The sequence below is a fragment of the Berghia stephanieae genome, chromosome 1 (assembly GCF_034508935.2).
Source record: "Berghia stephanieae isolate SIO BIC M18660-M18661 chromosome 1, UCSD_Bste_1.3, whole genome shotgun sequence".
NCBI lineage: Eukaryota > Metazoa > Mollusca > Gastropoda > Nudibranchia > Aeolidiidae > Berghia > Berghia stephanieae.
The window spans coordinates 9,345,546-9,370,812 of record NC_088360.1 but is presented as its reverse complement, the minus strand read 5'-3'; the positions used below and the strand labels follow the sequence as shown (position 1 = coordinate 9,370,812).

Below are 25,267 nucleotides of genomic sequence, written 5' to 3'. Positions count from 1 at the left end.
AACTTCATTCCCACCAGTCATGGGATTTCTTTGATGTAGTATTTTTTCACCAATGCTAGATTTTGTATTACATCATAGAGGGATAAGTAACACCCCGATTGGGTGTTGATAATATTAATTTTTAAAAATCAAGCTGATTATACAAAACTGATTTGGACTTTGTCTATAGACAGGTTTTAAGACATTTGTATATTAATTGCTAAGAGCGGCAGATAAAATGCACACTATCAGCTGAATGTATCTAATTAGTATGTTCAAAAATCCAATGATGGTATTTATTTTGTTCATTAAATCAAACGATGGTAATTATTTCATTCATTAAATCAAATAACGATACTCATTTTATTCACTAAATTAAATTATAGTAATTATTTTATTCATTAAATCAAATAATGATAATTATTGTATTCATTAGATGAAATTCCTCACTTATAGATTTGTTTAAATCCGGCTTCCTTATATTTCAATCACCAAGCACTGTAAGACCACATCTTTTTTTCCAGGTTTCTCAACGAATATCTTTAATTTTTGTCGTTACTGTAACAACAGGGTTTCAAATGCTGCGCAATGTCTGAGTATTAGTGAAGATAGGGACTCTTAGTTCATCAATTTCAATTGAGTTGGTTATGAAGCATGATGAAATCAAAATGCTGTCTCGAAAGAGGTGTTTATTTGAAAAGAAAATGCATATTAATTTCATTAAGATGTATTGACATTCATCGTAAGTTTTGATGTAATATGAATGGCAATTTCATTTAATTATTTAGGATAATTCAAACTCTCGTCATCAAGTATAACTAATTAAAGTCGTATACAAACTAATCCCATGCAAGTGGCTTGTGTTCAAAAACTGTCAGATAAGACATAACTTTCATTTTCCCTTTCCCCATTAGAGCTTTTATAAGAGCAACATCCAAAGAATTCGTTCAAAATATTATAGTATAATAATATAGTTTAATAATTTACACAAGAGTGAAAACGTATGAGTAAAGAGCCTTTTCCCGACATTCAATTTTGTGGCGACCCACATCGGGACTTGAATCTTTTAAGTGAGAAGATGAGGATCATGGCACAAGACTACTAGGGCATCATTTATATAGAGTGACATCCCCTTAAACATGGCAGCAGCCTCTTATGGTTTTCACACTACAATGTTTTGACGATCGACCCAATCAGCAAAGTCTGGTCCGCATTCGTGCACCGTCGCAAACCCGCCGGGTAGCATCGTCACAACACACCATTCGACTAGATGCTCTGCCGTCTCAGGTTCTTGCCCACAGCGGGTACATGTTGGACAGGTAAAAAGACCCCAAAGATGAAGCGCACTGGCCGTGAGGCAGCTCCTCGACCGAAGTCGATTCGCAGCCACCCAGTGTCTCCTCTTACTGGTATCAAAGCCTGGCAACTTCTCACTAAGCTTAGAGGAGGTTACGTCCCCGCCCCCACGAGGGATTAATTCGTCCAAACCGACTTCCATCTCGTATGACCAAATGCTCTTTACATGGGGAAACAGAGACAACTGTGTTAACGGCCATGTATTATTTTACACCTGTCTGATAACAGATGCGAGTAAAAAGTCCTATCCAAGGACTCATCTATGCGCCTCTTAGAACGCAAGTCTCGAACCTTAGACCTTCTGATCCGAAAGCTAATGCCATACCACAAGACCACATAGCCGCTCAGTTATGTCTCCAAAATGACTAAAATTAAACTTCCGCCTTGTCAATTCTCCCCTACTATCAGTGACCTCACTGACGCACAATTTCTACTCATCGACTTTCAGTAGTAATCAAAACTTTCACGACTAAACGCCCTTCTCTTAATTCTTGGTCGGTGTTATGAAGTCGTATCGAGTTTCTGTGCCCACTTGTTATCTTTACATTCCATCATTGACTTTTCATGCTCTAGTGGTTCTTCTTTTCTATGAACTGAGTGATCTATACCTGTTATCGAGACCCCTAAAGTGTTATTTGTTGACCAATCAGCAATATTCTATTGTCTGTAAGTCATATAGGGTTATTATTATCATAATAATAATAATAATAATAATAATAATAATAATAATAATTAGTATTATTTATTATTATTATTATTATTATTATTATTATTATTATTATTATTATTATTATTATTATTTTGTTATTATTATTATCATTATTATTATTATTATTATTATTATTTATTATTTATTATTATTATTATTATTATTATTATTATTATTATTATTATTATTATTATATTATTATTATTTTTATTATTATTATCTTATTGTCTTATTCCAAATATCCTTAATATAATTAATGTCATCACAAAAACAACTATTGTTTTTATCAGCATCATCTGCGAATGCGATATCATTTTGTGTTTTTTAACTTCCCAATGTTCGTCAATCAAAGAATATCTTGTTGACGCTAACCAATATTGCATTCAAGGAAGTATCAGGTTTGATTTTTGTTTCGTTTTGACAAGATGAGGGTCATTTTAATCGATCGATATTTGAAGGACGCGTTTTCCTGACAACATTTTTAAAAGTGTGTGTTTCCAGAGTAGATACAGCTAAATTGTTGATGGTGTCTATATTCAGTTTATTATTATTGCTTTCTTCATCGTATAACTCCGCCTTTGAAGTCACCGTATCCAGCTCGTAAAGACGCATAAAAGATCCTATCATCGAGGCCCGAGGATAAACTTTCTTACTTATTTACCTTGGGCAAGATTTATCACATTTGGCAATCAATGTGATTGATTTTTGATAAAAGAAAGGTCTTTGTTCTGACGGACAGTCTTAGTATTTCTCTTTTTCTCTCTAAAATTCTAGATCTAAACTGTACACTATTACCAGCTTTTTATTCAGATAGCAACTTTTTATTGAAATGTTGAATTGAAAAATTAGGGAGCAGGCACCCGTGTAAGATAAAGATCTGAACAAGTGTGTATGAAACTGTTCCAGATAGAAAGTCTCAGGTTCGATCTCCAGTCACGGATGACTAATTTTTGGGGATGGTTATTTTTTCTTGTATTTTTCTGTTTTACTTTGTCTGGCTCCGTTTCATACACACTTGTACAGATCTTAATCGAAATATATCGAATGGTATCTATGACGGGTCATGGAAGCTGGAGCATTCCAATTTCATTTTTCCCTCATTATGTCTCTATTCACCAATGAAATTGCAGTAATATCTCTAACTGTTTAAAACCCAACAGTCTGGTCGTTTTGGAAAAGACAAACGTAAACAAAGTATGGATAACACAGCTGTCTGGTCAATTTGGAAAAGACAAAACGTCAACAAAGTATGGATAACACAGCTGTCTGATCAATTTGGAAAGGACAAACGTAAACAAAGTATGGATAACACAGCCGTCTGGTCAATTTGGAAAGGGCAAACGTAAACAAAGTATGGATAACACAGCTGTCTGATCAATTTGGAAAGGACAAACGTAAACAAAGTATAGATAACACAGCAGTCCGGTCGTTTTGGAAAAGACAAACGTAAACAAAGTATAGATAACACAGCAGTCTGGTGGTTTTGGAAAAGACAAACGTAAACAAAGTATAGACAACACAGCAGTCTGGTCGTTTTGGAAAAGACAAACGTAAACAAAGTATAGATAACACAGCAGTCTGGTCGTTTTGGAAAAGACAAACGTAAACAAAGTATAGATAACACAGCAGTCTGGTGGTTTTGGAAAAGACAAACGTAAACAAAGTATAGACAACACAGCAGTCTGGTGGTTTTGGAAAAGACAAACGTAAACAAAGTATAGATAACACAGCAGTCTGGTGGTTTTGGAAAAGACAAACGTAAACAAAGTATAGATAACACAGCAGTCTGGTGGTTTTGGAAAAGACAAACGTAAACAAAGTATAGACAACACAGCAGTCTGGTCGTTTTGGAAAAGACAAACGTAAACAAAGTATAGATAACACAGCAGTCTGGTGGTTTTGGAAAAGACAAACGTAAAGTATTGAAGTTAACCAACTATATAATAAGATAATCTCTCTAGACTTTTCTACGATATGAAGTAGACCATTGGAATTATAATCAATATACTATTAAACATATGTTTTATAAAAGCTATTATTAGTTATTTAAAGCTAGAAATAAAACCAAATTGATTTCCTATTCAGTCCATGATTAATTATATGGCTCCCTATCAGTTTGAAATAAAAAAAAATGTTACTGTAGAAATACCATTCAGGACTAGATATAAACAAATTGTATGTAATCTTATTCAATTGTCAACGTAAGAACATTACGTACATCCCATACACAGGACAAGCGATACAACTTGTCACGCCCCTCTGGTTTTACAAGGTATGAATAATACTTACTTCTTCTTTCACCATTCGTCGCAAAGCCCATGACAATATTTGTGTAAATCATTTCAACATGCTTGCTGTAACGTTTAATTTTCAGTTAAGTTCTTTTTCTACATACACTTATTTTAATGTTATTTAAATGTAACCCATCGTCTCAATCCGTTATTCTGTCGGGTTGAACCAAATAAACAGTTGAATTTAAAGCTAAATGAAACAAATAAACATACACCCCCCCCCCCAAAAAAAAAAACAACAAACAAAAACAAAAAACAACAAAACAAAAGACAAAAAAAGACAAACAAACATAACAAAAAAAAAACAAACAACAAAAAAAATAAAAATAAAACACAAACAAAAAACAAACGCAAACAAAACCCAAAAAGACCCCCCAAAAAACAAAAAACAAAACAAAAACAAAGTAAGACAATAACAAACTCGAGCATATAAATAGAGCGATCTCTATTAAACGTGCTCAAAGCGCTTTACAAGGGGTCCACAGTCAACAGCATCAATCATTAAGTAGGACGAGACACAACCTGCCTGTTAGGCGATATTCCAATGTTATTGATGGTCAGATAATCATTTTATACCTGAGCATGGTGAGAGTAGTTAAGTAAAGAGCCCATTCTGAGGACTTAGCTATGAGTCGCTCAGAGGGGGACTCAAACCCCGGAATGTCCATTAGAAGGCGAATGTCATACCACATGACGCACAAAGCCGCACAGAGATGTGATAATTTACTCATAACCTCATGAGGAGTTGATATACTTTTCATTCCCAAATTATAAAATTGTTGACACAAGTCTCATTTTTGTTCTGGCTATAATTCATTTTCATGGTCTAAACCACCGACATAATACCGTTTGTTATAATAATTATTATTATTAGTGTGGCTTTGTGGTCTCGTAGTATGACCCTCGCTTTCGGATCGGAAGGTCATGGGTTAGAGTTCCGCTCTGAGCGGCGCATAGCTGACTCCTTGGAAAAGGCTCTTTATCCACATTCTCTCACCGTGCTCAGGTGTAACTGGCCATTAACAGCGGTGGCTCTGTAAAGATCTTTGAGCAAGGTTAGTGGATATTGCTCAATATAAAAGCTCTTTAAAAAAAAAAAGAAGTCATTGCTCACACTGAACAAATGTGTTCTATTTCTACTTGGTGTAAACGGATTCTAAGATGTAAAAAGTAATAAACAAAAACGAATATTATAACAACTTTTAAAAAAGAGCAAAATACCAAAAACAAGGAATATTTTTCGGGATCAAAGCCCTTCTTCACCCATAAAAAAAACTAATAACAACATAAATAATTCACTTGAAAACTCGATCGATGGGAGAAAAATATTTAGCACATCCTTTCAGCTAGTAATTTTGTGCAATTTGTGCGGCTATGTCGTCTAGTCCAGGGTTCGAGCCTCGCTCAGCGCATAGTTGAGTCATTGAAAAAGGCTCTTTCCTCACATTCTCTCACCTTAATCAGGTGTTAAATAAATACCTGGCCGTAACAGCGTTGTTTATGTTGGAAATAATTGTAATATCGCCTAACAGGCGTCATGTCTCTTTCTACATGTTACGTGTAGTTATTGGTCAGACACCCTCTCCTCTGTAAAGCGCTTTGAGCACGTTTAGTGGATATTGCGCTATATATATATATATATATATATATATATATATTATATATATATATATAATATAAAAGTAATAGGATCTTAGAATCAATATGTGAATGGTTTGGAGTCAGACAATCTGTTATAGTATTGTCAAATTTCCGTGAAGTAATGCCTGGGTTAGGCCATCTTACTGTGTGTGTCTCGCTGAAGGGCTGCATTTGATGATGTTTGGTCAGACCTGGTGGGAAATTGGCCCGAAAAAGTATTCGTACATGTAGATTCGCACCCGCTTCTTTGTCATACTTATAAACACTCTCTTTCCCTAATAAAAAAAATTAACGATCAATTTTGAAATGTAAGCTCCAATTTCTTAAACGAAGACAGATACAGTGGATGTTTCGGGTTTCCCCTTTATCAACAAAACACGACATCTTTGTTTAATAAGCTTACTTTTCAATACTTTTTCTTATTTTTCCTTTCGAGCTTCAAGCAGCAAAATTTTAATTATTCCCTAATAAAAACACATGCGGTCTATATGGAATTTTGCGGGACAATTCTTCACAAGAGACCCCTATAACTCGATAGAATAGTTGACTTAAAACCCGGACGGCAATAAATTATGTTATAGGTGACATTCTGCGTTATAACTTTCTTATAACTTCGTTATAAACATCAGATGTTAGATAGCTGGAAATAGTTAAGATTTGACATACGTAGTTTGATATATACTAGCATCTGGATAACTTCATGTTAGATAGGCAGCGTGTTTCGAACTTTGCGAAAACTGCGTGGTGAAAAATATAAAGGAAAACAAAAAAGAAAGAAAATAATAATAGATAGGGGTGGTCTAGTTAAACAAAACAAAACAAACAAAAGAGACAAGCAAAACAAAATGAATCAAAACAAGAGACCAATAAATCAATCGAGTATTTGGCCGATTTCTACTTCTTAAAAAAAGAAGAAAAGAACCATGTAAAAGTGGGTATCGCAAGTTCTCAAGACAACAGAGACCTGCGATCACATCGACCTCCGCTGTCCAGTTACTAATCTTGCAGGTGGATATGAAACAGTTCTTAGGGCGGAGGAAGACTTCCGAAGCTGGGTTGACGAAAAGAATTTGGAGGTGTAGCCATACGCTACTAACTACTATCAAGACACTTTGAGCGTGATCATACAGTGGATATGAGATGACACGGCCGTTGCGATCCTGTTGCATATCCTCAGTCATTTTTGACGTAGATAGGTACTTAAATAAAGACTATGTCATATCCATTCACTTACTGAGTTTTTATAATAAGAAAAGTTACATAAAAATACAATTGAACAAAGACGGGTGGTTATAGTATATCCTTTATTATTTAAGTTTTTAAAAATAAATGTTAAAGATATATTTAAATACATAGATCTTATTGTTGATTGCATCTCACACACACACACACACACACACACACACACACACACACACACACACACATACTCTTCGTTATCACATACGCTTACACGTGACCCGTCGCCTCAATTCGGTATTATGTAACGAATGAATCGGGCACCGAAAATTTAAAAACAAAATCAATTTTTAATATTGAAATCTGGGGCAAAGCGGTCGAGTGGATCAACATTTTCACTCACACCCAGACTATATGAGCCGGGTTCAAACCCCTCTCTCGACTTCTCGTTTTCTGTTACTATTATCCTTAAGTAAGAAATTCAACCCCTATTGCTCATTTCATTGTGCGGCGCTGTACTGCAGATAATGCTTGATATATATAGATATAGGCATTTGTTTCGAGATAACCCATGATAAATAATTCTATATATAAAGATTCATTTAATCCATATTTTTTTTTTATCAACGAGAGTAAATGTTGTTTACTAAACTGGACATACTGTCAGTGTCATAATACCGGACATAATTTTATTCTTTAATTCAGTTTATAGTGTCCGCTTTATTCCTGCATAATACCAAATTATCCTGACTGGTCCAATGTTTAAATTATTATTCTATTAACACACCCGTACTCTAGCCAGTGTGACATGAGAACTATTATTTTTTAAAATATTTACTTTAACATTTGTATGGTACAAAATATTAACTGCAGTCCTTGAATTTATATTATGGTCAATATAATATATACATAGATATTAATAGATACAAGTTATAAATATCACAGAAAGATGTTTTAAATTGCACGACAATGTATCACCGTCATCAATATCGTTCTAAACATCATTATCATCGTCATTGTCGTAATTACCACAGTCATCAAGATGTCAAGGGTTGTCGTCGTTGTCGTTGGCCTCATCACCATTATCACCAACACCACTTTCTCTACCACCACCACCACCACCACCACCACCACCATCATCATCATCATCATCAACATCGTCGTCGCCGTGGCGTCATAATCATGATGGTCATCATCATCATCATCATCATCATCATCATCATCATCATCATCATCATCATCATCATCATCATCATCACAGTCATCATAATTTTAAAATTCTTATCCTAAGTAACATAGTCATTACATCTATTAACATTATTATAACCGTCGTTGTCAGTGTTCTCACAGTTTCTGTAACATGATATCCGATAATATCATATCCTTTGTTTCTACCAACTCTTCTATATTAGTTTAACCACCATAGAACTATTTATATCATATTTTGTATTTATTTTTTGGTCAAAGAAAACAGCATGCCATTTACAGCGAAAGCGAAAGGAAATGGCTTTTTGTTGTTGCTCATGCAAGAGTCAAATTCCCCATGGTTGTATTAGTAAGATCTTATTCCTTAAACATATTGTCCAAAGTTTCAATATGAGGTTAATTAACATGAAAGAAACTGTTAACTATTCATTCAATGAAAGATAATTTGCATTTTAAAATACTCTTTATCATATTTAAGATGATAATTAGTTGACCTGACGAGAATATGGTATTATTGTTCTTCATTGAAAAACAAAACTCTGCCTACCTGTGCGTATATGTGATCGCTGGATTGTTTATGATGTGTATGTGTGTTTGTGTGTTGTAAATATGAACAATTCTACATCCCGACCGCCTAATCTATTTATTTATTTGGTATAAATCTTTTAGGTTTCTAATTGGTGTTTCATTATTATTATGATTGTTTAAATCATCCGAGCTAACGTGCATATACTTGCAGGCCTGATAACCGAACTCAAGTATGGGCTTGATTTAACAATGTTGTAACAGGCAATATTTTGCGTTGATATGAAAAAAATTCAATTACATTAATGGGCCCATAACAATTTAGATTATCAGACCTGAAATAGAACGCGTCGATCCGAGTTATTTATATGGGCGTCCGTTTTGTTTTCCAATCAATGAACGCACAGGCATTTGTAGAATCTAGGCCATCCACTTATTCAAACGCTATTCAAATGAATGTCTGTTTTTTTTTCTACCCAAAAGAGCATAACGACTTGATTAAGAGTTACAGCGTTTGTGTTGATGAAGGTCGCAGCCATGTATCATCAGCCAGGGTTTCTGTAGAGGATGGCCTGAAGAAACAAGAAATATCAAAGTTATATAAATTGAATTTTTATAGTAGGCCGGATAGTTATATTGAAATATTAATTATTCTCCTGTCCATAATGTAGAAAAAGAAACTTGAGTGTTTATATAGCATAATATTCACTAAAAGTGCTCAAAGCGCTTTTCAAGGAGACCCTATCCAACAACAGCACTTGATGTGAAGGACGAGGAGTAACGCCTTTTATTATTTTTTTTCCGATAAGGACAACGATTTAGCGGCCAGACATTTTACACTTGATGATGTTGAGACAATGTGAACAAAAAGCCTTTTCCAAGAGTCAACTATGCGCCTCTCAGCGTGGAACTCAAACCTCTTGAGTCCGAATGCGAGTGTCATACCACAAGACCACATAGCCGCACAAGTAGGTGGCGAGCATTCCATGAATTACCATTGTCTGATTATGATCTCTTTATACCAAATGTGCGAAGAAAGTGAAAATCGTCCACAACATAGATATCAATAATAATATACTTTTTGATTTTATTTTGGTCTGCACTTTCTGTTATCATCATCATCATCATCATCATCATCATCATCATCATCATCATCATCATCATCATCATCATCATCATCATCATCATCATCATCATCATCATCCTTTAACCAATCTTATTTTAAACTCTTGTGTACTTATTCTTTGTATTAATAAAATATATTTTACATTTAATTACTTCCCATCGGCTCAAGATCTGATTGTATACCCAATCAAAGCTCATTAAAAAAAATGGAAAAAAATTAAATCAAGATTATCCTTCAAACTCCTCTACCTCCATACTATAGATAGTTCGAAGATGACGTCATTCAGGCCTTTGTTATTGTTTTTGCCATCCGCGTTTGTGAGTTGTTCTCACTAAACTGTATAAACCAGACTATAAAAGTTCATGGTTACACAGAGTTTGTGTGTTGGTCCGTTATACTTCCGGATGGCAATGTTGTGAACTCCTTGGCCAAGCGCATTCTATCTATACTTACTAGTGCTCAACACTGAGCAGTGAAAGAAAGATAGAAACGGTAAAACTCCTGTTGCTCTTTATGAATCGTGTCTATGGTTAATCAATTTGAGTTGAAGTTGAAGGCTTGTACTTTTTTGTTAACTTAAAACACCGTCTTTCAATGACATTCAAATGTACAGTTCTGTATTTAGTTCTACCACTATCGCCATCTAAGAAAAATAATTAAAGAGAAGGATCAAACATTATTTTTTAAATTGAGCTTTTTTTCTATAGCGCAATATCAACTAAACGTGCTCAAAGCGCTTTACAAGGGGTTTCTGGCCAACGGCAACATTAAACATGTAGGACGGACATGAAGCCTTTTAGCGATATTACAATTTTTTCGGACAAAGACAACGCTGTTAACGACCAGGTACTCATTTTACACCGGAGTATGGTGAGAGATTGTGAGTAAAGAGCTTTCTCCAATTACTCAACTATGGGCCGAGCGAGGTTCAAACCCAGGACCTTCCGATCCGAAAGCGAGTGTCATACCACTAGACCACGTAGCCGTATACAAAAAAAAAAAGTATAATGAATGGTTGGCTTTTTACACGACAGACCATAGTACAAGGATTCCTAAACAGATTACTTACCTATTTGTTCTTAATCTGAAGCTGTCAAAACCATCATCTGGAATTTAATAAAAAACAACACGATGCTTTAGAATGAAGGCTGGTTTTCCAAAACTCGTTTAGTCAATTTTTCTACTTTTTGAGAATTTCCATCCAAGAGATAAATTGAAATGTAAACTTTATGTTTAGCGTTAATTGGCACAATAATTTTCTTAGATTTACATGAATTTGAAGCTTAAATGTGATGAAATAACAAACCGAATGAATGTTTGTTATGTCCGCTTGGTGTTATGAATAACGCCGGTGCCTTATTACCTGGAATATTTCTGTCTCTCCTTAAGATATGTCTAAATAGTCTCCAGCTCATGTCTAAAATTTGAACCGATAGCGGTGTTTCTTTATGTACAGCGATTTGTTACTTATTTTTGTTGGGAATTGGATATTTAGAATTCTTTTGAGCTGCTGTTTCCGATGAAAGGAATCTAGTTTATCTTCTTCGCTTTTTGTTAGTGCCCATGTTCCACAGTTGTAAATAAGCACTAATTTAACAAGGCTTTTGTATAGCTTTATTTATTTATTTTTTCAGTTTGTTGTTTCTCAGCAAAATACTAGATTAATGAGATAGGTCCGACGATAATTTACAAGTCCAATAATCCAAACTGTGATGGATTCAATGTTGTAATGAGCATACCCTAGAACTAAAGTAACCCATTCTCAATCACAATGTTAAACCAAAAGTGCATATTTGTGTTCGGCTATGAGACCTGCAAATATGTACTTATAGGATGGTCCCATTTGCTCTGAACCACCGCTAGATTGTGTCTGTAGATATCTCACCAATAAATCGTTAAACCATCAATAAATCAGAGCCATACAGGATGGTCGATAACGCACAAACCACGACCTTGAAATATCGACTGCCAATGTGGTCACGATGCCATGAATTTTGGTAAAATTCACGGAGTAGCCAAGGTATCATAGCTTACGCTCTCTATTCGGATCAATATATTCAATTGTGACCAGCCGTCTCAAAACCGTATCATGTCAGAATGGTTCAAACCTCTGAATAATGATAATAATAATGATGTACATTTACTATAGCGCAATTCTCTGCAATTGCATCTCAAAGCGCTATACAATAAAAATATACTTCATTGAATAATAATAAAATGATAAAACACAGCATAATTAACGTAACAGATTACATGATTACATAATAAGACCTGTTATTTTTCAAATAAGAATGCGTTAAGATGCGTTTTGAATCTGTCCATTGTTTGCTTTTCCCCGGTCTTCCTGGGCAGAGCGTTCCAGACTTTTGGGCTAAAAAAAATTGAAATAGCAATCACCGAAAGTTTTGAAATGTTTCTTTGGTACGATTAACAATGTGGTGTCGCTGGGGCTCCTGAAGAGGCGAGAATTTGACTTCTTTTTAATCGGGTCTGTAAGACAGTAATCGACATGTTATATATTATATTCAATCCATCCTTTGACGGGGGCCAGTGCAAAGTTGCCAAAAGAGGAGTAGCGTGGTCGATTTTTTTCCGGCAGAAAGTACTTAGTATTGCAATTTTATCCTTTACATAAATGATATCAACGAATCACAATTACTGTCCCACTAATGGTAAATAACCGGAATAAAATCCGAATCCGTGGGCCTAATTGCCCCGAAGACCATTATATTCCTTTCAATGTCATATAGTCGTGTATAATTGAAGATTATCCCTATCATTATCGCCTAACCTATATGAGGTATTGGTCCAAGATGGCTCAACGAGTCCATTATATCACAACTGCCATCTATACGCGTTGATCCTAACCAATTTCATATTAATAATATTATTCCACCATATAGAACGGGTCAATAGTTCAACCATCAATAAATAATCAAAGCCGACACAACAGTGTCTTACTCTTATAAACGTATTTAAAAAGTTGGCCAGAAAACTCCACCTTCAAATATCGAACGATTAAAATAATCCTCATTTTTGCAAATACTCACAAACCTGGTATTTGTAAAGTCCCAGGTTTTGAGAGTTTTTGCCGAGTTGACGGTCTTTTTAATTGATCGATATTTGTAGGACATGTTTTCTGGCCAAAATTTTTAATTACGTGAATTTTTAGAGTATTGCAGAACAGTAGATGGCTTTGTACTTACTCTGTGGCTCCACGTCCCGTTCCCGTCTCTCGTTCTTCCTATAGATACGTTCTATGTCGGCACCAAGACTTTGGGTTGTGTAAAGCCTGTCTCTTTGCCGGAGCTGAGTAAGAAGAAACATACAAGGCATTATTAAATCTACATTTCAGTAATAAAGTCCTTTAAAAAGTAGCCCACATCAAAATCAATAACATCCATTTTTTGCATTAATTCTCAGTATCTCGTCAACAAATTAATTGATCTTCCAGACTTATTTATGGCTAATCCGATATAAATTATATAAAACCTTATGACGTCAATCCCTGTTTACATAATCTGTGGTATACTGCGGCAACTTGGTACATATTACATACTATAAATAGCTTATTTGAAAGAAAGAATATACTTTATTATCGTGTGTACATTATTAAAATCATGGCACCTCTTTTTTGAGCATCTATTTGATGGGTGGCACCCAGAAATGTATAACTTAGATTCCGTCTACACCGACAAAATCTGTCAGTGACGAATAACCGGAAATAAGTTTTGGGTTTAAGATATCCTCACATGACGTGGGTCATTTTAATCGATCGACATGATATTATAAAGTAAAATCATTCTGACCACAGGCAATTTGTGTGCGGTGGAATAATCGAGAAGATTTTATTTTAGATCAGGAACTTAGGCTGTGTCCTTCTAGACAAGCTAACGAGGCTAATCCATCTGTTTGTCCCAAAGTAAATTGGTATTATTATGACCATTAACGTTAAAATCGTTACAGTTTACAGAAAAAAAGGAAATTTTTAAGAAAATGAAAAATACAATTCAAAACAAAAACTAAACAAAGACTAAACGAAAAAAAACCCCGAAAACAAAAATAAAACAGAAAAAAAAACAAAACAAAAAACAAAACAAACAAAAACAATTAAACCGCGTCCGATTATCAAAGCCGCCAATATCATGTTCACGTCGATTTAAGGAGTAGAATTGTCGCTGTCCGTTTATTACCACGAAAGCAAGACAGTTTCTACTATCCCCACGTACGAAAGAGCAGGCTTTCCCCCCAGATCTCTTACTTTACATAATAGAAAGAGTGCTCTAAGTAAAAAGGTTTCCCTATCCTGCACACGATAATAGCCAACAATTTAATTAAGTCATCCTAAGGTCAAGCCTTGATTTTATTTTGTTTTATCTATTTCATTTTTTTCTTTTGGTCCAAATACCTAGGATTTAAATGATAAAGGTCATTTTATAAATTGACGTAAAATAAATGAGAGACTATGGTCTTTGATTTTTCTTTTAAACAAGTTTATTTCATAATTAATCCTAGTTGAGAAGTTGATCGATTTGGCCTTAGAAACCGGTTTAACCATTCACCTGAAACGGGCTATGAACTCCATTGGTACCAATAAATACCCAATATTGATATCGATATACTTCCCCTCCTTCTTCCCCTTCCCTCTCTACTCCGTTTTTTTTTGTATGGGCCTATGATATATAACACTAAAAATGAAGGAGATCGTGTGGAAATATGAAGAGGATTGGGGACGGGAGGTGGGGGCAGCTAACTTTGGTTTGCAGTTCATAATTTAACGTTTTGTATTGATCTCGTTTGATCGCAATCAATGTTTTACAGCGGTTATTAATAATCAACAGTTTGTAATGGATGCATACTATCACTATGATGCTGCAACTGCTACTACTACTACTACTACTACTACTACTACTACTACTACTACTACTACTACTACTACTACTACTACTGCTATTACTACAACAACAACAACAACAACAACTACTACTACTACTACTACTACTACTACTACTACTACTACTACTACTACTATTGCTATTTTTGTAATCGTAACAATCACAACCCGCAACACGACATTGTAATCATCATCATCATCATCATCATGATTATCATCATCATCATCATCATCATCATCATCATCATCATCATCATCACCATCATCATCATCATCATCGTCGTCGTCGTTATCATATCCATCATCACCACATATTCACCACCACCAACATCATCATCATCATCGTCGTCGTCGTTATCATATCCATCATCACCACATATTCACCACCACCAACATCATCATCATTTTCATCATCATCATCATCATACTCACCATTATCATCATCATCATCATGCTCACCATTATCATCATCATCATCATACTCACCATTATCATCATCATCATCATACTCACCATTATCATCATCGTTATCATCATCATCATCATCATCATCATCATCATCATCATCATCATCATCATCATCATCATCATCATCATCATATTCAACATCAAGCATTGCTATACTACATATTACTCACCCTATGGGGAAAGGGAGTGGGCGATTTGTCCAGCCAAGAAGGTCGTTTATAGCCTTTCTCTACCAGGAATAATCCTGGGGGCGGTTTCTCTGCAGATAAATGTAGCAAAAAAAAAAATGTTTACAGAATCAATTGTGACCAATCGTCTCAAAACGGTGTTGATCGGTGCTCATATGTGAATTTCATGCCAATAGGCTTCAACAGTTGTGAGGCCACTTCCCACGTAATGACGCATAGTGACTTAGCAACTGGTACTGAACTATCGGAACAATGGCGGACGCCCTTATGCAATACTTCTCCTACGTGCATAAAAGTGTATCTAGGGGAGAAAAACTTTATAAATCTGATCATGTTTTGACATTTATACATTCTGACCCCATAACATGTGAAATAGTTCTACCAAGCATGAAGAATAAAAAGTACCGTCATCTTCGTTCTATCTATAGTCTGATTCATAGAAATTAGTGAGAATTATAATAATGGCTGGGATACCAGTCCCGAGTGGAAAGGTCTTCGCAAAAGGATTCAATAGTCGTAACGCCACTTCCTTCCTAATGACGCATGGTAACTTAGCAACACTGGCTCTAAACTATCGGAACAATGGCGGACGCCCGTATGAAATATTTCTCCGGCGAGCATAAAAGCGTATCCAGAGGAAAAAACCCCATATATTTGATCATGTTTTGACTTTTACACATTCTGGTCACAAGACATGAAAAGTTCTAGCCAGCTTGAAGAATAAAAAGTAATGATTTTCTTTGTTTAGAACCAAGATGGCCGCCGTTGCCGGGTGGCGTGACATCAGACTACTGACTCCAATTACGTTGTCCACAAATCAAGGGAGTGAATTTGGTAGATTTTCATTAAGTCAATACTATTTGAGTTATAGCAAACGGCTTTATTGATGAAACTGAGATATGTTTCTTGACCTTCATAAAAGCCTGGCGTTTCTCATTCTGGAAAATTTTAAGATAAAACCCAGTTTTTCCATCCAGTTCATTCTGACAGAATACCAGGTTGACGAGGTGGGTCATGATTTATGCGAGGCTAACCTTCTGCAGCTATGTGGTCTAGTGGTATGGCACTCGCCTTTGGATCGGAAGGTCCTGGGTTCGAGTCCCACTTTGAGCGGTGCATAGTTGAGTTCTTGGAAAAGACTCTTAACTCACACTCTCTCGTCGTACTCAGGTGTAAAAATGAGTACCTGACCGTTAACATTGTTGTCTTTGTCCGAAAAAAAATGTTTTATCGCCTAACGGGAGTCATGTCTCGTCCTACATGTTAAATGTTGCTGTTGGCCAGGGAACCCTTGTAAAGCACCTTGAGCATGTTCAGTTGATATTGCGCTATATATAAGCTCAAGTTTTTAAAACATGAACTCTGTTACGCATTACCATCAGTTTTGGCGATGGAACTGTTATTTTTAGAGATCCCAATAGTATAGTCGGTAGAGTACTCGCTTTACTCGCGAAGGGACCGAAAGCGATCCCGAGGAAAGCCGAGATTTATTCCGATACCCTTGTCACCCTTGTCTGGGTAGCTGGGTCTGCTAGATCTGACGGAAAGTACTTTGCCATAGACTAACGTCATATCCAGAGGGCAGCAAGCAATTGCTTCTGTCTGTTTCACAAGAAGGAAATCAAGGGCCTTAATGGATAGGATAGACTACAGAACAGAACTGTATTTTACATTTCGATAGATTTAAATGCCCCCCCCCCTCCTTCCTCTTTTTCAGCTTGTCAAAAGTTCTTATATCCAAGACTTATTGATTAACATGAAAACTTATATGTTTTTGGTATACTGGTGTAGTCATTTTCTTAAAAGCTTACTTTATAAACTTTGAAGTTTATGGAGCAATTAATTGCAGTGCAGGATGTGATCAAAATCTTTTACGTAAAATTATTCACTCAAAACATGTATGAATGAGCACCTGTTCATGGGCTGCGAGAAAAGGTGTAAGTATACCAATACAAAAAGACAAATATCCGGCGATGTGAACTCTATGAAAGCAACATTTGGCATAATTGGACCACTGAGGGGAGAGAGAGGTAAGGAATCAAAGCTTACAAAGCCTTTTAACATGTTAATCCTGTGGAAACCAATGTCCATTTCAAACATTCTACTACAAGAAGTCTCTGATTCCTCATAGTTTCATTTCCCTATAAAGTAAAACATAAAGTAATTACAGCGTTTATCAATTCTATCATAAGTAGGTGAACAATCGGTATCTCACACCTTCCAAGGAAACGTTCAAGATCATTCATTTGTTATATCTATAATTTTGAAACAACAACAAAAAAGAGCATTTTATGATAAAATAACTCCATTCTATTTTATTTTTATGGGTCCTTTTCAGTAATGTTACCAAGTAAAAAGTAAATCTTACTTACTGTAAGTCAGCTTGTTCAACGCGTCCTCCTGTTGTCGTAGCAACGCGACCTGTTGATTTTCCAGCCTTTTGTTTGTGTGTGGGTAGTCAGGGTACATCTGTCTGAAGTACTGGCGTGTATCAACATCTGCCATCAAAAGATGTATGAAGGGCCTTAATGAACTATTTACAGACTGGGATTGCAACCTTAGATTCATCTTAACTTTTTCACCAAGAGAACAGGAATAAGGATGTCATTCGGATTCGTTTAATCAGTTAATTGCGTACTCATTAAAAAAAAAAAAACCCCCCCAAAAAAAAAAAAAAAAAAAAAAACCCAAAAAAATTAAATAAATCAACACTCGTATTTAAAGAAATTGGCAAGAACGTCCCAGATCTAAGATGAGGTTCATCTAAATCGATCGATGTTTGAAGAAAGAACTTTTTTACCTAATTTTTAAATACCAATTTTTCTAGACTACGGCAGTTAACTGGTAATAATTACGTGAATGAGTATCTTTAATTGCTTAATGAGTGGATAAAGGAATGAATGATTAATTTGTCGGTTTAAAGTGTCCAGTTCAATGCGATTCGAGTGGTCAACAGATTGAGCTGCCGTGATTCCCTGTTTAGGACAGAGCCTTTACTATTAAGGAGTCATGATAAACATTCCAAGTTCCTGAACTAGCGGGCTTTGAATCCTTGACTCAGTGGCGATTGACCTCCACCGACATAATATACATTAGTTTTAAATTAGTTACTTTCTATAATACCTAACGGCAAAGAGCATCGTTCGAAGGTGAAAACAAAGAACGTTCTTCTTCTACCTTGATATTTCGGAGTGAATCTGCTTGGCCAGATATCAGCCTTGAAGCGAAATGATCAAATGGTTTCCCTCTTTATAGATTGAACTAAAGCAGTCTCTTCACATTATACAGATATCTAGCAAACATGAAACATTCAAACATGGGCTTCTATGTTAACAAATTAATATTGTTGATATGTATGGAGATATCTCCACAATAACTGTTGAAATACTTAAATATGAAATAAGAACAGTTAAATATGAAAAGAATATATGTCAGCGAAGTAGATATACCATGTCAGTCCCCAAGGCCAAAGTATAATAGGCAAATCACTATCAATACACCTCTGTCCTTTACAGTCAAACTCAATCTTGATGTTTATTATTCGTCACAGTCAAATGAACTCTCCATAAAACATTCAACCTTCCTTTATCTTAAATATAAATAACAAAGAAATTTTATAAGTTAAGCAGGACATGACTAAAATAAAAATTGAATAAATTTCAAGCTATTCCAGTTTTAAAAACACTCCATTTAAATATCACATTATAAAAATTGAATTCATAGTTCTTTAAGATTACGAGGTTGTAGGCTGATCGGTGATACAAAGTAAGAAATGTGGTACTAAATCATGAAGCCTGTGTTGTATCGCTGTTACTTCTGTCTTTGTGGAAACTGAATGAAGTGGTGATGGTTTAAGGTAGATGGAATGCCATGTGGAAATATCACGTTTTATTACTTTACAGCAAACATTTAAAATTATATGGCGTGGTCACACAGCTGGCTGATGATCATAAAGAAGTGTTGTACGAGGCTTGTCTAAAAAGTCTTGACGCCTATTAAATATCTCCGATTGTATTGAATTCACCAGCATAAACTATAAATTGAAAAATGCGTAATTTATTCTTCTTTTAGGTCACCAAATTTTGTTTAGCTAATATTCATTGACTTCAATTTATCTTATTTGAAAGAACCCCTAGTCCATAATGTCAAATACCTTGCTTTTTAAAAGATGGCAATCATCTTTCTTTGCGTTGTTTTGAATAATATGGAGATAGCAAAAACGTTCAGCGATCGATGAGAAAAGAGTCACACCGAGACATTCAAATAAAAGATGATAATACGTCCCAACTCAAAAATGTATCCAAAAAGAAATATTTAATCAATTTCAAGTCCTCAAAACCATTCTTAAATGTCGATCAATTTGTATAAATTATCAGTTTGATAAACGTGAAAAGTCCATGAAAAAGCAAAATGACGTTAATCGTATATCATTTTGATGAGCAGTGGATACCATGTTGGAACTGAAAATGTAGCTTTTTAATAACCTATTGTAGATCCTTATTATCTCAACACTTGTCCCACATTTCACAAAGTAAAACTTATTACATTTAACATATCAAATATCATTTATCTGATAACATGCAAATTTGCTGCTTGAAGTTCGAAAAGTGTAACAACAATAAAATGGATTAGGATCTTCAATTTAATTTTACGAATAATAATATGGACTTTTCGGATTTCCCCTTTGTCAACAAACACCACGAATGAGACATTAAGGACAAATTATATGACTTGAGATTATGGCGTTTTCAAAACGCATTTAGGCTGTACCTTTATTTTTGAGATATTGGAATTCTTGGAGGTTTGCAGCATCAGCTCTGTCAACGTCAACGGGTGTCGGAGGCCTGGAAAAGAAGGAACGGCAGTTTTGTTTACATGTTAAACATAACAAAATACAAAGATGGAAGCAGGCTTTGAGGGAAATAATATAAATTGTTCTCAAATCATTAAAAAAGCAGTTCGTAGAAGATTGTCATTTGCCAGTATCTGTAGCATTGAACGGACAGTAGAAATTGCGTGTGCTACCATTTAGATAAGTCGAAAAGTCTATTACAAGTATTTTCCACCAGACTTAAAAACCCAGCGCCCAAACACTATTGGTTGGATAAGTGAGAAGAAAGGTAAAAAAATTACCAAATTATTGCGGGGAAAATTGAAAAACAATCATTTGTTAAAAGTCAGTCTTCTTCTGCTTAGAATGAAGTTATAGGCTTTATCCGAAAAAAAGAAAAATTAACTGTATGGTACAAACAAAACGATTTTTAGAGGTAAATCTGTTTTAAAGTAAAAACAGCAATAGATATCAAGGTCAATTTATTTCTCGCATGAAAATAAGGAAGAAATCATTTTCATGACAGCTATATTGTAACTTACGGAGGAGGTCGCTTCAACACCTTGACCTCTGTGTAATCCGGTACTCTCTGAAATTCAAAAGAATTGACATAATTATATGGTGTGGCACTTGTGTTTTCTTTGAACCAAATGTATATAAAACGAATAAACACAGAATGAGACTTTAAAAACTACAAAAGGTAAATATGTAAAACTGAATGATAGGGAATAACAGTGTGACGTCACATTTCCCTGAGCTTCCGGTTTTCAGATCATTAAATAAATATTTTCCATAATGGCATATAGTTCTCATGTAACCTGTGTTTAGAGCCCATTTAAAGTGGAACTGTAAACTGTGGACACTATTGAGCTCATTAATGAATGACTGCAGTTGTTGACAAAGGAGTTGAGAACCGGAAGTCAGGGAGAAGTGACGCCAAGCCTATTGTTTCCTACTGAAAGAAGAATTACCCATGTCAGTTTAAGCAGATCCTCAATCTTTCGTCTCTCGTCCGCCATCCGCCTTCTCATCTCCTCCATGTCTGCTAGTAAGTGTGAACCTTTGAGATAGGTGGAATAATAATCTAAAATTCACATCATAATATCTGAACACATCAGGATAGGCAAAATTGTTGTGACCTAATCATCTAGTAGCTAAGTGGTGAAATACATTATTTAAGCAGTAACAATGCAGATATTGATGTATAATTTGAACCATAACCACTATTAGCACACGCCAAACAACGTATCTGGTGGCCTTACAATTTTGTCAATAGGTATCATACAGTATTGCTCAGAATTACATTGTCCCAACAAACTCGCAAGTAGCAAAAATTTATGAAATGAGTGTCTATATTCTGGTTGGTCGGAACTACGAGATACATGACATCTATCATGAATACATGCAGATAAGCCAAAATGGTGGCCTCATAAGATTTTGAAATATAATGTACCATTTTTTGTGAAGCTCTAAATGGGTGTGGCGTTTATATTATTGTAGCAATATGATTTTATTCATCAAAGAACCAAAACAGTGTTATAAACGCTTAAAATTGAAAAGCCAGTCAGTTCGGCTTGTAGGCATGTAATAAAGATAGCTATGATGATAGGAGATCAAGTTCTTTCAAATTCTTAAGAGTATCGTAGAAAATAAGCGTTTGTAACTATTTGGAAATGAAACAAGTGAGATAAACTAAGACAAAAGGAACCAATTTAAGGAGATAAAAAAATCATCTACTTTTTAGTTGTATTCTGAGACTGTCCAAAATGTCGCATTCAGAGCGATATAAAATATAGCGTGACCACAATCGACCAATGTTTTCTTTTTTCAAACAATGACTTTGTGTTTTAAAATCACCGCGCATGTGACCCAACGCCGTGTGAACCAACGCCTCTAAACGGTCACATTCGGGATGAGCCTGATGATCAAAATGTGATCGTAAATTAATTTTTAATTGAGTTTAAATAAATGCTTTTATTGAGTAGGTCCGAGGTCTTTCTTAAATTTTGTGACAGTTAAATTTTCTAATTCTGATCTGCAAGTCCAGTTTCTTCATCTTTTCCATTCCAGAATAACTCCATATTGACGAGATGTAACATATACTGTAATTTCTCTTGTTTATTGGTTTCTGCAGAATCGCAGTTGGTTATACCGTCGACAAAATATATTCCCGTCATTTATTATGCAGAATAGGGCTATCACTATTATTTGTTTCAAACATGGCTCTGAATAAAACGTAAAGGAGCAAATGCCTTTTGCATCTCATAAAGATAAAATTCTATATACTTACTTGATGGCCGGACAACAACGACGTCTGTTTTTGCCTGAAAGAAAATGAAAACAAGGTTGATTTGATTTGACGACTGAAAACTATATCCATATTTCATAATATTATGGTTATACGACTTAATAAGAGGCGTGTTTTACATTCAAAGATGTAAAACGGTTAAAAGCACACTGATCAAAGCTGCGATATTAGCGGCTATTTTGCGTTTAAGCTTACATACAATTTGAATGTTGATGCACTATAAATATGATCTGCTGATGAAATGCGAACTGCAATGTGAGCATCAATATGTGCAAATTACGCTGGTATAATAGGCTTCATCAGTGGTTACGTCACTTCCCTCGTAACGACGTATAGTAACTTAGCAACTGGTTCTAAAATATCGGAACAATGGCGGACCCCCTTATGAAATACTTCTCCAACGAGCATAAAAGTGTATCTAGAAGAGAAAAACATTATAAATCGGATCATGTTTTTACTTTTTTACATTCTGATCACATGACATGTGAAAATGTTCTAGCCAGCATGAAGAATAAAAAGTACCGATTTTCTTTGTTTAGAACCCAGCTACCCGTTGCTGAGCAGAAGAGACATCAGACTACTAAATCCTATTTGACTCACTTAATGATGGGACCTTTCGCTTCCCAGTCAGTGATGCCTTGGCTGCTTTAACCAACTCTATCGTAAAACCACTGTTTTCTCCTCGCTGGTTTCAAATCAAAGATTTTTTTTTTTATCTCGAGGAACCTCTTCAGTCAATATAATAATATGGAAGCTATAGAGTCACTTGCTCATCATTTGCATTATCTTATACCTTACCGGTTCCGGTTTATTTTTAGTCTTCTCTGCTTCTCGTAACCTTCTCTCCCATTCTCTTCTTCTCTCTTCAGCCTCCCTCCGAAGTTGCTCTATCCGCCGACGGGCCTGAAATCAAAGCAAAATTATACTTTTTTTTTTTAAAGTTCTCTTTTCTTATTCCATAGTCTCATTATAACTTGTATAACATTACTTTTTATGCCAGTTCCTTCCCTTGACAGACATAAAGGGGGATTGAATACATTTTATCAAACTGGAGGGGCGGACGGGGGGGTGGAAGGCGGGGGGGGGGGGGGGGGGGTTACGTAACACTCACATTACATTTGTATGTATTTTTTGTCATATTTTTCCCAGACAGACCAGATGACGAATTGAGGTTCACTAAAATATGATCGAAGCTAACTAGTTCTGGCTTGCAAAAGAGACAGACGTTGAAACTTATAAACAAAAACCTAACACCCTTTTGAATATAAGACGACCCTTATACACTTAATGACCTGGCCAACTCTATAATCAAATATAAAACCCAATGAACCAATTGGCGTGTGACCATTTTTAATTCATACAACCCTGACCTAGATCAAAGCATTCCCTTAACCACGGGACATTATTAACACTATTGTTGCTATCCCCAGGCATATTAATGTTACCTTCAACATCTGTCACATTTGGCGTGATTGACATAGAAAAGAATTAATGAAACTTGTTTTTCTATATGCAATTGTAACCGAAAATTCTCGAAGGAGAACAACCTGTCACTGTGCGTGATTCATCTCTCTCTGAAGTTGTGTTACAACACAAGATAATATGTTAGGATTTCATGTGGACAAACTAGTATATAGATACAATTTACTAAATAGAATAACAGTAGAAATGATTCTCATTCTCATGTAGTTCCATATCTGAAGCAGACGTCGGAGGTCATCTTCCGCCAAGCTGATCTATCTCTTGCCAATTCTATTAAAGCAGCGCCACCTTTCTCAGCTTCATCTGTCCAAGTTCTTATCCCTTTCAAATACGTTATTCTTTGTCTTCCTCTTATTCTTTTTCCATTCATCTTTCCAGTCAAGGCGAGTATTTCCAAACCAGGGTGGCGGATAATGTGTCCTAAAAATTCCATTTGGCGTTTGATGATTTTTTTATCAGTGATCTTTTTCTGTTTGCCATTTCTAAAATTTCTTCATTTCTTTTCCTTTCCATCCATGACACCCTCATCATTCTTCTGTAAAACCACATTTCCACTGCCTCCAGTCTTTTAACCATGGTCTTGTTTATGGTCCAGCTCTCACAACCATATAGCAGCACAGACAGTACATAGCAATCCAGGACTTTGATTTTTGTTTTCATGCTAATATTCCTGTTTTTTCATAATTGTATGCAGCTGGTTGAATGCATTCTTCGCCATACCTATTCTTTTCTTTATTTCACAATCTGATTTTCCATTGGATGTTACATTGAAGCCTAAATATTTGAAACATTCAACTTGTTGTATTGTTTGTCCTCTGCTTGTTATTACACAGGCTGGTGGGTTATTATTTTTAGATACCGTCATACATTCTGTTTTAGATATATTCAGTTCCAGTCCCATATTTTCACTACTCCTGACTACAACATCCAGTAATTCTTGTAGTTCATGTTCAGATTCTGCCAGTAGAACCGTATCATCTGCATACCTCAGATTTGTTACATTCTTTCCTCCAATACACACCCCCTTCTTATGTTCGATATCTCTTAATATCATTGCACTATAGAGGTTGAATAAATCTGGAGA

The 25,267-nt window shown here is 35.4% G+C and overlaps 1 protein-coding gene across 10 annotated transcripts in view; it reads right to left on the bottom strand.

The window, feature by feature from the left end:
* Positions 1 to 7,261: 7,261 nt before the first annotated feature.
* Positions 7,262 to 25,267, bottom strand: part of LOC144967468 (uncharacterized) — a 97,062-nt gene continuing 79,056 nt past the window's right edge. For 6 of the 10 annotated variants that reach the window (XM_078904773.1, XM_078904818.1, XM_078904809.1 and 3 more), the window contains 10 exons: positions 23,500 to 23,604; positions 22,684 to 22,717; positions 21,365 to 21,453; positions 20,936 to 20,982; positions 20,333 to 20,406; positions 17,935 to 18,060; positions 15,545 to 15,633; positions 13,219 to 13,321; positions 11,082 to 11,118; positions 7,262 to 9,458 (listed from right to left, as the gene is read on the bottom strand). In XM_078904773.1, coding sequence (XP_078760899.1) covers positions 9,392 to 9,458; positions 11,082 to 11,118; positions 13,219 to 13,321; positions 15,545 to 15,633; positions 17,935 to 18,060; positions 20,333 to 20,406; positions 20,936 to 20,982; positions 21,365 to 21,453; positions 22,684 to 22,717; positions 23,500 to 23,604 — 771 coding nt within the window. In that variant the 3' untranslated portion in view covers positions 7,262 to 9,391. Of the gene's footprint in view, positions 9,459 to 11,081; positions 11,119 to 13,218; positions 13,322 to 15,544; positions 15,634 to 17,934; positions 18,061 to 20,332; positions 20,407 to 20,935; positions 20,983 to 21,364; positions 21,478 to 22,683; positions 22,718 to 23,499; positions 23,605 to 25,267 lie in introns of all 10 variants that reach the window. The other 4 variants (XM_078904754.1, XM_078904799.1, XM_078904783.1 and 1 more) reach the window with 1 other exon arrangement.